This window comes from Acipenser ruthenus, chromosome 37 (assembly GCF_902713425.1).
Source record: "Acipenser ruthenus chromosome 37, fAciRut3.2 maternal haplotype, whole genome shotgun sequence".
NCBI lineage: Eukaryota > Metazoa > Chordata > Actinopteri > Acipenseriformes > Acipenseridae > Acipenser > Acipenser ruthenus.
Window position 1 is genome coordinate 1,559,732 of NC_081225.1, and position 15,575 is coordinate 1,575,306.

At 43.2% G+C, this 15,575-nt stretch overlaps 1 protein-coding gene across 2 annotated transcripts in view; it reads left to right on the forward strand.

Annotated features, from left to right (window-relative positions):
- LOC117966065 (tetraspanin-15-like) overlaps positions 1 to 15,575 on the forward strand; it is a 69,413-nt gene that overhangs the window by 17,475 nt on the left and 36,363 nt on the right. For both annotated transcript variants that reach the window (XM_059008641.1, XM_059008640.1), the window contains exons 2-3: positions 8,201 to 8,386; positions 12,237 to 12,311. In XM_059008641.1, the coding sequence (XP_058864624.1) occupies positions 8,201 to 8,386; positions 12,237 to 12,311 (261 nt within the window). The remainder of the gene's footprint in view (positions 1 to 8,200; positions 8,387 to 12,236; positions 12,312 to 15,575) is intronic.

Sequence of the window (15,575 nt, forward strand, 5' to 3'; positions counted from 1 at the left end):
CTCCCTGACTCCTTGTTTGCTCACCCTACCCTACTTAAGGTATTACAATGGGAATATCACAATATCCCCTGCTGTGTGTGTGTGTGTGTGTGTGTGTGTGTGTGTGTGTGTGTATAGAAAAGCAAATAACTTGATACACCTCCCCCCGTTTCTTGACAAGCTGCATGTACAGATGGAATCGGAATGAGAGCTAAATGAGACAAGCTGTGTTCTTCAGTTCCGTTTGTTTCAGTTCCAATCGCTAGCTGGAAATTCTATCAAACCCCGCAGAGAGGGCCTGCAACCCGTCACCACTGAGATAATAAGCATCTGAACAAAAATAAAATGATCAAAGAGTCCCCGAAATGCATCAGCCGCAGAAGAGATCACTCCAAGGTGTATCGGCGCGGGGGCAGGGTCGGGGCTAGCTGGTGCGGAGACTGTAACACACTCCCGCTGGGCTGCGGCTCCCTGCATTAACCCCTTCATCCCCAGAGCGTCCGGTATCCAGAACCATCGCTGTGTCACATCTAGAGTAAAAGTTACACATTCAATGACAGACTAGAATTATTTTTCAATGCCTTCAATAGAAACACTAAAAGAAAATTCAATATCAGATATTTTGAATAGAAGTCTTTTTCAATGCCTTCAATAGAAACACTAAAAGAAACTTAATAAATTCAATGACAGCCAATTTTACTAGAAGTCTTTTTCAGTGCCTTCAGACGTTTTGAAGATGTTGAAAAAGACTTCGGCTTCTCGTCAAAATGTTTGTCATTTGAATATATTTATGGTTATTTTAGTGTTTCTATTAGACATGAGAACGCATCAAGATTTGTCATTGATATCCTTTATATACCCGCCTGCATGGAAACCTCTGGGTGTGAGAATTTCAATCTCCGCTCAGTAATCGGTGATATAGAAACAGTAGGCACTTGCATGTGAAAATGATAGACCGCTTTGTGCTTTAATCAGGCATTTTAAACAACTAAAACGCCCTAATGGATATTACCATTTGTGGCTCTGTGTTCCTTTTCTCTTACTATTTTGAATGAATTGCATGTAAGTCATCAATTCCACAATCACTTTGCCTATCTTCCAAGATTTTCAGTAACAGTGATTTGATTCGATATTCACAACAAATCAAAACTACAGAAGCAATGGGCTGTTCTAACAAAATTGCACACCCTGTTGATCTTGATGCCAATCCAACTCGTTGCAATGGGTGTAGAGACAGAAGATGTTCTCCTGTTTACCTCCTTTTCATTTCTTAGAAAGGCGCTGTTGAATTTGATTAGCATTACTTGCAGCAATGTGTTTATGTAGCGCATTGCAGATTGCTACAAAATCTGCAATCTCCCAATCGGCTAAGAGGAGGCAGCTGCAGGATGAAACCAGGGACTTGAAAACCACCCATTCATCATTCCGCTCAGCAACGACACAAAACCCCAAACCGCGTTCAATCCAGCCGTAATGACTTTCCCGAAAACACTGGGAACCAATTGGGTTTTGTTTTTGCGTCCGCCAAATTAAGAGTCAATTTATTTCTTAGCAGACGCCCTTATCCAGGGCGACTTACAATTGTTACAAGATATTGCATTATTTTTACATACAATTACCCATTTATACAGTTGGCTTTTTACTGGAGCAATCTAGGTAAAGCACCTTGCTCAAGGGTACAGCAGCATTGTCTCCCCCACCTGGGATTGAACCCACGACCCTCCGGTCAAGAGTCCAGAGCCCTAACCACTACTCCACACTGCTTTGCTACTGGTTACTTTGCACAAATTGCTGAAGGCGCAGTTTTTCATCCAATCAGTGTGATTTGTGCCCCCCCTCTCGTGATTGCCAAACACTGGGTGTATTATTGTCTATAATCACTGTGCAGATGAGTATCTTGTATAGGGCTTGTAATTAAAACTCAATAACCTACTCACCTGAGCGTGTGATTATATATATATATTACGGAACAGCATACTGAAGGATTAAGGTAAAGTAATTGGGAAGGGATTTGCTGTGAAGCGAAGTGTAATGTCTAGCTTAGGTCCTATATAAAACATTACCTGCTGTCTACAATGAACAGAAGGACAGTATGCAGAGTAAAGTCTAAACCCCAAGCATAACTACCATTGATAACTGCAAAAAAAGAACCGTGGGGCTCCTGAGTGGCGCATCCAGTAAAGGCTCTCCGTGTGGAGTGCAGGATGTGCCCTATAGTCTGGATGTTGCCGGTTCGAGGCCAGGCTATTCCTTTGCCGACTGAGGACTGGAGCTCCCAGGGGGCGGTGCTCGGCCAGGGTGTCCTCGGCTCACAGTGCACCAGCGACCCCTGTGGTCTGACCGGGCGTCTGCAGGCTGCCCGAGAGCTGCGTTGTCCTCCGACGCTGTAACTCTTAGGTAGCTGCATGGTGAGTCCGCAATGTGAAAAAAAGCGGTCTGCTGACGGCACACGCTTTGGAGGACAGCGTGTGTTCATCTTCACCCCTCCCGAGTCAGCGCAGGGGTGGTAGTGGTGAGCTGAGCCTAAAAATAATTGGACATTACTAAATTGGGGGGAAAACAATAAAAATAATTGGCGACCACTAAATTAAAAAAAAAAAAAAAAGAACCATGCACTTTTTCTGTGCTTCACTTTACATGAGTCGAGTTTTTAATATTGACAGTTTATTCTTTATTATTGAGTGAAATGGCGCAGAACTACAACCAGTGTGTTTTAAGTGAAGCACAAGTGAAGTGATTAACTTTAGCAGACACATGCCTAAACTGGACTGGACTGGAGGGAGCTCCCTTTCTCTTAGGGGGTGAGGGAGGGAGGGAGGGAGCAGTTCAGTCTCCATGCCTCAAGCCTGCCCTGGCCTGGACTGGAGGGAGCTCCCTTTCTCTTAGAGAATTCCATGCCCAACCAATCCATGGCTGCTTCTTTTAAGATTGCCCGGTGCCTTTGCGCTGACTGACATATCGGTCAAATTACAGAAGTAAAAATCGAATTGGTTTCTACGGTACGGTGTTGCAATTTTAAGGACTTGATGTCCTTGAAAAATGGAATAAAATTAGCATGCAGAGGACGGAACCCAATCTGATGATCAAAATGATGCACCTGTTACCGAGTAAGTATTTGAGTCAGGATTGTTTCCCAGAAGGTTTAAAAAGAAACTTATTCCTCAACCCCATTATTAACCTCTGTGCGGGCATGTATATTTTGTATTAGTTGGAGCTCAATTATGCAGAAATATTCTATCCTGGATGTGACTCCTCTCTCAGCTGAACACTGTGATAGGATTAGTGCATACTGACTTTTAATAAGATAGTCTGCTGTAGGTGGACTCTGCATTAATTCTGCAATGTTAGCACAGGGTCTAAAATGATTTTGAATTACATTTTGACCTCAACATTCATGCCAGAGCAGAGAAGGACTTGTGGGGTCTTATGGAGGCTTGCTGGTCCAGTGGTTAACGAAAGGGGCTTTTTACCTGGTTCAATCCCAACTCAGCCACTGACTCTAGGTGATGCAAAACGTTTGGCCATAGCTGTACAATATTTAGGCACCACACCCACAATCTGTTCTAATGACTTATCAACCTCCCTTTAACGCTGTGTTAATCCAGTCTGTTACAAAGCTCTATTCAAAATGTCCGCTCTAGTGCACTGATAGCGTCAGGATTATTTCCCACATTGTCAAACAGGTAACAGCAATAACAATCCATGATGTGGTACGGAACAGAAAAGCCAGAGCATTTGTTGTTATGTTGTTTTTTTAATTTTATTTTTTTAATCGCTCTTCCTGCAGTGATTTAGAGGACAGATCTCAAACCCCAGTGCACTAGAGCGGACATTTTGAAAAGAGCTTTGAAACAGACTTTTTAAAGTTCTAAAGTGTAAAAAGTTGTCAGGATGTGAACAATGAAAACAACAATGACAGGTACATTATTTAAACAGTTGTAGCAACACGTGGGGACGGGTAACGCTGTATTTTTCAGAACCCTGCTATTTACTCTTTTAAGACTATTTAAATTGCCCCTGGTATAATTTTCTGCTAACCGTGCGCACATCTCAGCACAGGCACAGTTAATAAATATTCAGAGAGAAAAAAATAAAATAATAAAATTGCCACGGGGACGTCGCAACACATTTACAATTCGCTATGAATCTCTGTCGAACAGGGTTCATTAATAAAAGAAAGTCTTGCTTCGATCTTTGACACCTCTTAAATGTTAATGCAAGGGAAAGGGAAATTGCTTTTGGTGCCGTATCTTGGATTTGTAATCCTCTCAGTGGGGAGCAAAGGGCTGTCTTCTGCAAGCACTAGAATCTGTTTGAGAATCTCATTTGGATATGATAAGCTGATTAATAGCAACACGCTGTGAGCTGATGAATGAGCTCAGTGTCTGCAGTGCACTGTGTGCTGGTACAAAGCCTGGAAGCTGCAGTGATAGGGGTGCTGCTGATCTCTCGGAAATTATTTTAGCATCAAGGCTATAGGAGGCTGTGTGGTCCAGTGGTTAAAGAAAAGGGCTTGTAACCAGGAGGTCCCCGGTTCAAATCCCACCTCAGCCACTGACTCATTGTGTGACCCTGAGCAAGTCACTTAACCTCCTTGTGCTCTGTCTTTCGGGTGAGACGTAGTTATTAGTGACTCTGCAGCTGCTGCATAGTTCACACACCCTAGTCTCTGTAAGGTCGCCTTGGATAAAGGTGTCTGCTAAATAAACAAATAATAATAATAATCAAGCGCAGGCTGGTAATCGCCTTTTAAGAAGTCAGCAGGTGTTAAATAAACCCATTCATTAATGTGTTGATTTCAAAATGAGAAAAGCTGGCCTTCCCTCACCTTTACAACGGAATACCAATAAATTGGCAATTGGCTTCCGCATTGCGTTGTTTTAAAAGCCGATTTTGAAGTGTAAACGGCAGGGAAAAAAAGTCAGCGCCCCAGACAAGGAAAAGAAAGCAACAAAATGAACCCACGAAAAGTAATGAATTTCAGATCAGCCCAGAACAACGCTCTTTGTTCTTCCTGTTAGTCGTCATTCCTACAGATTTTATTGAAGTACAAAATACCAGCAGCTACAGTGATAAACTGCGTGGTATTAATTAGGCAATGAAAAGTCAGTTTACAGCCTCGGTACTGCAGTAAACGGGTCAGCACCGCTGATGAGAGGAACATTCGCTTCCAAGCGGCTGTTGAAACAGTGCAGAAGTTAATTTCCATTGGTCGGTTTTCCGTTGTAAAGGTGAGGGAAGGACTTTTCTTGTTTTGAAATCAACACGTTAATGAATGGATTTATTTAATACCTCTCGATTTTAAATACTTATTAAAGTATTTAAGAAGTGTGTTCAGGATTGGTAGTGTGCAATTGTACCGCATTCACACATCCTAGAAAAAGGATATGAAGACATTGAGAAAGTCCAGTCTCCATAGTTGTTAAACCACTCGATGGAAGGCAAGTAAGAACATAAGAACATAAGAAAGTTTACAAACGAGAGGAGGCCATTCAGCCCATCTTGCTCGTTTGGTTGTTAGTAGCTTATTGATCCCAGAATCTCATCAAGCAGCTTCTTGAAGGATCCCAGGGTGTCAGCTTCAACAACATTACTGGGGAGTTGGTTCCAGACCCTCACAATTCTCTGTGTAAAAAAGTGCCTCCTATTTTCTGTTCTGAATGCCCCTTTATCTAATCTCCATTTATGACCCCTGGTCCTTTTTTCTTTTTTCAAGTCAAAGAAGTCCCCCGGGTTGACATTGTCTATACCTTTTAGGATTTTGAATGTTTGAATCAGATCGCCGCGTAGTCTTCTTTGTTCAAGACTGAATAGATTCAATTATTTTAGCCTGTCTGCATACGACATGCCTTTTAAACCCGGGATAAAAAGTGCTACATTTTGAAATACTGAACAATAATACATTCAATGACAAACGTTTCGACTAGAAGGCGTTGAGAAAAAGTGGAAACGCTTGTCATTTATTTTGTGTGTCCATTGTTTGTGTTTTACTAGTTCCTTTTGTTATTTCGGTGTAAGCTATAAATGAAAGAAACAAAAGCTGATGCTTGCTACTGCCACCTGGTGAGAGCCCAGGGAAATGCAGTTGGCATTTCCTTTGTGTACAGCAGGTATCTATTGTGTTGGAGGGCAAGCTTCATTAATGGGTGAAACAGAAGAACAACAAAGTGAACGTGATCGTGTGCAAAATACAATCAATACAGACAGACCCCTACTGTGATAACAAAACAAAAAAAACATGAAAAGCAGCGAGCACACTGATTAACAAGATTTGCATTGAGCTTGGCGCAGCCGTGCCTGTGAAATGTAAAGTCTGTGGTGCTGTCTTCTCGTTTGATGACTGTATGACTCCGGGGTACATGTTTCCATGCCTTGACACAGTAATTAAATAAACCTGCAGTACTTCAAAGTAGACCAATAAATAAATGAATGCCTCAGAAACGTTTACTGGTAGACTAAGGGCTTGCCTGTTTTATTTTGAGGCCCCGGCAGCGAGACAGAGTTAATTACATATTGTTAATTTCCTCTGTGTATTGAATGCGTGTCTCTTGGATTTAGGATTGGTTTCTGATGTGTTTCTGAAGGCAATGAAAAGAGGTTAAAAAAACAACAAAAAAAAGGTGTTCTCATACACAGAAGGCGGCACTATCCAAGTGCTTGTCTACTCGGGTTAGATTCTTGTAGTTTTATCTTAGAAGTCTCATCTTGCCTTCTCGGAGCTGTTCTGCCCTTTTAGACTGCCTTTCAGCGTCCTAAAGTGTAAACATTTAAAACAAGAAAAAAAAAAAGTTAATGAAAGCGAGCAGGTTTGGAGAAGCTCGCTGTCGAAGTTCATTTCAATTTCATTTCTGGGGCGACGAGGGAAGAGGCGCAGCTCCCAGGTATCGCAAAATCTCAAAACCACTTCTGGCTGCAAAATTGTAATTAGTCTGCGAGAGGAAGTGTTCATTTGTATCGCTGCCAGGCTGCGTCAGTGTTATCTGCCAAACGGAGGACCCAGGAAATCATTCTGCTGTGTTTTTATCACCCTGTGAGACCATTGCAGGAGGCGATCTCTTGCCATGCATATGAAATAACAAAAAAAAAAACCTCTATTGAAGGAACAGTGTGTGGTGTTTTGTTAGCTAGCAAAACTGGACTAAAGCCATATTCAATACCAACATTTTGCACAAATGGCGAGAAGGCTAGTCACTTGTGTTTCTTTATTTGATCCCATTTGCATGCTTTTCCTCGGCACTAGATGTGTTGTGAACAAGGCTTTTTGTGCAACAGGTGTTGGCTGTCATTTTCCTCTCTGCTGGCTTTAATGCTAATTCTAACACACTTTTATCTTTTCTTGCTTTCTCAGTAACTCTCTTACTAATGTGTTAACGAATGTGCTTTCTTATTTGTTAATGGTTTGTCAATTTGTAGTGACTGGTTTATCCTTTTCAGCTACAGTGTGCTACCCTGCTTGCACCAGACCAGGGGCCATCTACACTTGTAATTGTGCAATATCATCACAGGGATGGAAATAAGACTCCCATTGCATCGCAGTCTGATCCGTTCCTGGTTTTACCATGAGTCTAATAAGACACACCCGAGCTTGTTACCTGACACGCTGTGGCTTAGTAAGCTAGTAGTAAAACCTGGAAGGGGTGAAACTGCTGTGCAGTAGGAGTCTTATTTCAATCCCTGCAATAATAATGCTGGTTATCCTCACAGGGATGGAAATAAGACTCCCATTGCATCGCAGTCTGATCCATTCCTGGTTTTACCATGAGTCTAAGAACACACTGAGCTTGTTACCTAGACACTGTGTCTCTAATCAAGCTCATAGTAAAACTTGGAAGGGGTGAAACTGCTATCCCTGAATATTGTCCCATCGCTCTGGTATTGCCTAGCCCTGTAGCGATACCAGCACGGGAGTTGCTGTCTGCTCTAACCCAGCGGTTTTCAACCTTTTCCAGTACCGGTGCTTCCAGCAGGGACCACCAGAGTGGCTGCTTTGATTCCCCATCAGTAGCTTTGAAAGCTCGCAACAAATACCCCCATCATAATTTCTCCTTCCTCTGTGATTCAGTGGTGCAAAGAGATTGACACATTACAACTGAGGGAGCGTTGTGGTTGAGGAATTGTATCGTCCTAGAGAACGACTGCCGGCACGTACCAGTTGCAACCCTGTCACGTACCGGTTGAAAACCAGTGCGCTAACCCGCCCCTCCCTGTGCTTCCCCTGCAGTTGCTGGGGCTGCTGGTCCTGTGTGTGGGGATCTACGCGGAGGTGGAGAGGCAGAAGAACAAGACCATGGAGGGGCTGTTCCTGGCCCCCGCTGTGCTGCTCATCCTGCTCGGTCTGGCCATGTTCAGCGTGTCTCTGGTGGGCATGCTGGGCTCTCTGCGGGACAACAGGACGCTGCTGCACATCGTGAGTGGAGCCGGGGTGCAGCCTGAGCACAGCACTGTCAAAACTGGGGTGTAGATACCGGGGTGTAGATTTGACTATGTGAAGCAAAAATGTTAATTCTATAGGGTGATGCAAAACTTTTGGCCATAGCTGTAGATTACTGGAGGGAGGCTGGGGGTGTAGGTTGGGATTGCACATGGTGTTAACAGTGCGTATTGGAAGTGTGACTGGGGTTGATATAGAGATTAAATTATAGGGGCATTGCTGTATGATATGAGTAGAGCTGGGGTGCAGATGGAGCACAAGTACAACTGGGGTGTATATACTGAAACACTGCTGCACAGCGTGAATGCTTTCTGGGGTGTAAATTAAATCTTTCCTTAATCTTGTATCATTCTTTCATAGTTCTTGCATTTGTGGTCTTCCAGATCATCCTTGATCCTAGCATGCTCCTTGCATTTCTATTGGCATGGGATATTGCAAGTACAGATGGGGTGCAGACAGAGATACTTGTTGCACATTAGGAGTAGAACTGGGCTTCCCTTCTTTCCCCCCAGTCCTTCAGCTCTAACCACTAGAGCCACACTGCTTCCCTCCCTCCCAGTCCCTCCTCAGCTCTAATCATTAGAGCCACACTGCTTCCCTCCCTCCCAGTCCCTCAGGTCTAACCACTAGAGCCACACTGCTTCCCTCTTTACCTCCCAGTCCCTCAGGTCTAACCACTAGAGCCACACTGCCTTCATCCCTCCCAGTCTCTCAGCTCTAACCAGTAGAGCCACACTGCCTCCCTCCCTCCCAGTCACAGCTCTAACCAGTAGAGCCACACTGCCTCCCTCCCTCCCAGTCCCTCAGCTGTAACCACTAGAGCCACACTGCCTCCCTTCCTCCCAGTCTCTCAGCTCTAACCAGTAGAGCCACACTGCCTCCCTCCCTCCCTCCCAGTCACAGCTCTAACCAGTAGAGCCACACTGCCTCCCTCCCTCCCAGTCCCAGCTCTAACCAGTAGAGCCACACTGCCTCCCTCCCTCCCAGTCACAGCTCTAACCAGTAGAGCCACACTGCCTCCCTTCCTCCCAGTCTCTCAGCTCTAACCAGTAGAGCCACACTGCATCCCTCCCTCCCAGTCCCAGCTCTAACCAGTAGAGCCACACTGCCTCCCTCCCTCCCAGTCCCAGCTCTAACCAGTAGAGCCACACTGCCTCCCTCCCTCCCAGTCACAGCTTTAACCAGTAGAGCCACACTGCCTCCCTCCCTCCCAGTCACAGCTCTAACCAGTAGAGCCACACTGCCTCCCTCCCTCCCAGTCTCTCAGCTCTAACCAGTAGAGCCACACTGCCTCCCTCCTTGCCTCCCATGTAACAGTATTTCTTCTGTATGATTCTCCTGACCTCCTGGATGAGTTCACAAGGTGAAAGTTTGAAATGAGAAAAGTAAGAACAAGTGAAAGTAAACAAATAAGAAGTTGCGTCCGTCCTTCCTTCCAACTCGCTGATCTTTCGAATAAAAAGAAAAAAAAACCTTGTTAAAGGCTTCAGAGTGGGAGCAGGGAGCCAGGAAATTGAAGCAGAGTCACAGGCTGCTTGTGATTAAGACGGGTGGCGGTCTGTCAGTCAGGGGGCTGTTCGAATGGAGCCACTTGGAGCATGTGTCACTCACCCGGTCACCTGACTGCTAACTCCGCACATCTCTGACGTTTTGTCAGTTCCGCCGTCAATCCCAGGGGAGCCATGCTTGGGAATCTCAGAGAAAGAGCAGCCTGAAGCTCTCCTGGCAAATTGTTTGTCACTGCGCAAACCTTCACTCAATACTGTTTTATCTTTCTGAGCTCACAAGCTCATACACAATGTTCTAAGGGGTCGATTTAATGGACTTGTACCCTGATAAGGCCTAGCTTTTCGACAGACACTTGTTTTGAATTTGCAGCAGCAGATAGCTGGAATGTTTTTACAGAGGGATTTAAAATCTGGTTTCTGTTAATCTTGCTACACTACCAACTGGCACTTTGAATAGTTAAATATGCATTGAATGGTCTGGATTGCATTGCTTTATTTGACTTATTTTGGTGTTGTGTTTTAATGTGTGTATTTAAAAAAAAAAGCTCTGTGTTCCCTCTCTCTGACTATTTTATATGAATTGCATGTGTGGCCTATTAAAGTCATCAATTAAGTTAGACAATCACTTGCCTGTTTTGACAGTTTTCCACACTGCTGCACGCGTCATCTTGGCCCGGTCACCATTTTAAATGAGAACTACTTCTTCTCAACTGTAATTTTTTTTTACCTGGTTAAAGAATTGATTTGAATAGCCGGATTTTAGAGCATTTTACAGCACTGATGCATCACCCTGGATTTCAGTACCCCTTAATTAAGCGGTTGGCACCTCTGGATTCCCCAGTGCTGTAAGATGCTCTAAAATCCAGCTGTGGCTTGTCAGGATATATATAGAGTGATCAAATCAACCCCCTAAGATACACGCCTAAGAAATACCTTGTTTGAACCCTTAGCCTTAGACATTGTATTACCTCAATCAACACAACAGAGACTAAGGGATGCATCAAATACTAAAGTTTAGTTTTGCTGAGAAGTCTTTGTCAATGTTCCTCAAAACGAAATGTTGTTCTAATTTTATTTAGCTTCATTTATTTATTTATTTATTTATTAGTTTTTTTAAATAACTTTTTATTTCCATATTCCAAATTATAGGTTCATTTTTACTGTTGATTTTTTTTGTTTTTTGGGGGGATATTATTATTATTATTATTTATTATTATTATTATTATTATTTATTTCTTAGCAGATCCCCTTATCTGGGGCGACTTACAATTCTTACAAGATATCACATTATTTTTACATACAATTACCCATTTATACAGTTGGGTTTTTACTGGAGCAATCTAGGTAAAGTACCTTGCTCAAGGGTACAGTGGCAGTGTCCCCCACCTGGGATTGAACCCACAACCCTCCGGTCAAGAGTCCAGAGCCCTAACCACTACTCCACACTGCTGTAAGAGATAACACGTCTATATAACTTTCAAAGTAAATGAAGGCAAGTGTAATAAAAAACGAATCGCTTCATCAATCCTCAGCTCATAGTGACTGAACATCCCTTTTGAAACTCTTGAGGATGGATCCTGAATAAATGTCTACTGGTGATCATAAAAAAATATGAATTATGCACACGTTATCTTCATGCAAAGGTGGAAAGGGACGTATTGTCTGCAATCACACGAGTTTGGGAACAGCAACTGAATCGTAATTGAGAATGTCTTAGTAGGGCCAGCGTTCGAGATGAAAGAAAGTTAGTTTATTCACCAGCTGTTTATGCATTTCACTTCTGGAGGCCTTTAGTTTTAGGTACTTTAAACACAGAAAGAGTGTCAAGCCCAGAGAAGACATTCCCTGTTTGCTTATGGTTAGGGTAAATTATTATTATTATTATTATTATTATTATTATTATTATTATTATTATTATTATTATTTATTTCTTAGCAGACGCCCTTATCCAGGGCGACTTACAATCGTAAGCAAATACATTTCAAGTATCACAGTACAAGTAATAATACAATTAAGAGCAAGATAAATACAATGACTTTGGTTCAAGCAAGTACAAGTGTGACACAATACAATTCAATAATACAGCAGATAAGTGTCAGTGATAGTTACATCAAGATATGATTAAATACAGAATACTACAGATTAAACACTTGGCAGATTCTGGATGAACCTTGAGGGTTTGGGGTAAGGGTAATTTGTTGTCCTTTTAATATTATTATTATTATTATTATTATTATTATTATTATTATTATTATTATTATTATTATTAATTGTTGTTGTATTCAGTTGATCCCTCGTTACTGTTTATTTCTTTGCAGTTTTTCTGTGTCCTGAGTGTGTTGCTGGCGTTGCAGACCATCGCTGTGATCATCGCTCTGCTCTTTGAGAACAACGTAAGTCAACAGGAAGTATAAAATGTGTCTGCCTTGGATGGCTGGCTCCCCTTGCACTGCTGTTTGCAGGCCTGGTTCATATCACGTCTGCTGGGGGCTGGGAACTCGCATTGCGTAGGGTTTTACGCTCCAGCAGGGTTCGAGAAGACCGGTGGCTGGGATAGTTTCTTATCATGTTTCTGGATAGCGACCCCTACTGGTCAGGAGGTCTAGATGGAGACTTCCCAGGCTGGACCTCGCCTCCAGGGTTCAGTCCCCCCAGTAATGTCCACTGCTTATTAGGTCAGTGAATGGAGGTCATGGGCTTGATCTTTGATTTGGTAGAAAAAACAGGGAGTAAAATAGTGGAAGAATTTATAAAAAAAATCAATAAACAGCTTGGGTTTTAGGAGTTCTGCCAGGTTTTATTGTTTTGTCTGACAATCGTTGCAGGGATGGAAATATATAATACACATGTTAAAAGATACAGTCAAACTTTCTCAATGCCACCCTCTGCTTATTATCAACACATTGAAATACTGGAATATTATGGGAGTCAATCACTACAAGATGATGATGATGATGATGGTTATTTATAATAATAATATCACTTGCGTAATTATCACGTTTATCAGACTGATAACTGATTTCCACCCCACTTAATATCGCAAAAATAAAAGCATGCGATTAGAAAGTTAAGTAGCTGTAGCGACTGAAGCGTTCTGACATACAAGTACATACAGAGAACACTGCGCAGTGTTATCAAGTACATACAGAGAACACTGCGCAGTGTTATCAAGTACATACAGAGAACACTGCGCAGTGTTATCAAGTACATACAGAGAACACTGCGCAGTGTTATCAAGTACATACAGAGTATACTAGTTTGATCCATTTCGGGTTTTACTGTGAGTTTAATAAAACACACATGAGCTTGTTGCCCATGCACTGGGGCTAATCAAGCACATAATAAAACCTGGAATGGGTGAAACTGATCTGGAATAGGAGTTTTATTCCCATCCCTGCATTGCCCGAGCACTAGTCTTGGATTGCTTTCAGTCTGTGAAACCAGCTGTTCCTATTTCTGAACTGGAAATTCCCGTAAAAGACTTGTTTCAAGATCCCAGACAGTACTAATTCTGGACTGCTGGGGTCTGTGGCTATTAGTTGAAGAGCCCCAACGTCTAAAATATCTGCATGTGTAATGCACTTGGAAAATGTAAGCAGGTAATTGATGCTAAGTGGGGTGACAAGCAAGGGTTAAGAGTCCTGTGCCGGTTTCAATAACAAGCCTGGCTGCCTTCAGCACTTCATCTCCCACATGTCGTTAGCAGAGTAACTCCAAAAGCATTAAGCACCAGACTTGACATTATGACTGCGATGGTTAAAAGCGCCTGGCCTGTTTGTTGAGTTCCCCTTGTAATGCGCGCTAGAGCCTGTTATCCATATTAAACTTTCCAGCACTGTCATTACCCTGCACCTTAATAATAATGAGCGCTAGTCTAAACACTCCACTCTCAGCTCTCCAGCGCTGTCATTACCCTGCACCTTAATAATAATGAGCCCTAGCCTAAACACTCCACTCTCAGCTCTCCAGCGCTGTCATTACCAGCACCTTAATAATAATGAGCGCTAGTCTACACACTCCACTCTCAGCTCTCCAGCGCTGTCATTACCAGCACCTTAATAATAATGAGCCCTAGCCTAAACACTCCACTCTCAGCTCTCCAGCACTGTCATTACCAGCACCTTAATAATAATGAGCGCTAGTCTACACACTCCACTCTCAGCTCTCCAGCGCTGTCATTACCAGCACCTTAATAATAATGAGCACTAGTCTACACACTCCACTCTCAGCTCTGCAGCGCTGTCATTACCAGCACCTTAATAATAATGAGCCCTAGCCTAAACACTCCACTCTCAGCTCTCCAGCACTGTCATTACCAGCACCTTAATAATAATGAGCGCTAGTCTACACACTCCACTCTCAGCTCTCCAGCGCTGTCATTACCAGCACCTTAATAATAATGAGCACTAGCCTAAACACTCCACTCTCAGCTCTCCAGCGCTGTCATTACCAGCACCTTAATAATAATGAGCGCTAGTCTAAACACTCCACTCTCAGCTTTGTAGCGCTGTCATTACCAGCACCTTAATAATAATGAGCACTAGTCTACACACTCCACTCTCAGCTCTCCAGCACTGTCATTACCAGCACCTTAATAATAATGAGCCATAGTCTACACACTCCACTCTCAGCTCTCCAGCGCTGTCATTACCAGCACCTTAATAATAATGAGCCATAGTCTACACACTCCACTCTCCGCTCTCCAGCGCTGTCATTACCAGCACCTTAATAATAATGAGCCCTAGTCTACACACTCCACTCTCAGCGCTGTCATTACCCTGCACCTTAATAATAATGAGCGCTAGTCTACACACTCCACTCTCAGCTCTCCAGCACTGTCATTACCAGCACCTTAATAATAATGAGCCCTAGTCTACACACTCCACTCTCAGCTCTCCAGCGCTGTCATTACCAGCAGCTTAATAATAATGAGCGCTAGTCTACACACTCCACTCTCAGCTCTGCAGCGCTGTCATTACCAGCACCTTAATAATAATGAGCCCTAGTCTACACACTCCACTCTCAGCTCTCCAGCGCTGTCATTACCAGCACCTTAATAATAATGAGCACTAGTCTACACACTTCTTAATCTAATACTGTACTAGTCACTTGGAGGTCCCACCTGTATGACACCAGACAGGTTGGGTTCTGTCCCTGTTTAAAGATGACCCTAATAAAAGCATGTCGATATGTAATAAAGCATAGTGAAAGCATCGGCAAGACATGTAGTATAATCATGAGAAAGCGATAACATTACTGTGCAGATTTAGTGCAGTAAACTTCCATAAGGGGTTGGACTGTGCTGCGGCTTTAGGCTGCTTTGCTCATTGTGGTCTGTGGACTGAGATACAGGAAATATGAAGCCCAGCTGTGCCGCTGGCTTTTCCGCTCGTGTGATTTGTGTGTATCAGTATGCAGTTTGCAGGCGCTATGTCTGGACCTGCATGGCTAGGGATACGGCATTAGAAATGAGCCACCTGCCATAGCGCTGTCAATGGGCTCTTGCATCGCATCACAGCCCTTTTAAAAGTTTACCATAGCAGAAGCAGAGCAAAGTGTAACAAAGCATTGATGGTGAAGAATGTGGATAGGATATAATGATGCATGGGCAGCCAAGACAGCACAGATTCTACTTGACAAGTCTGGACAAAACTTTT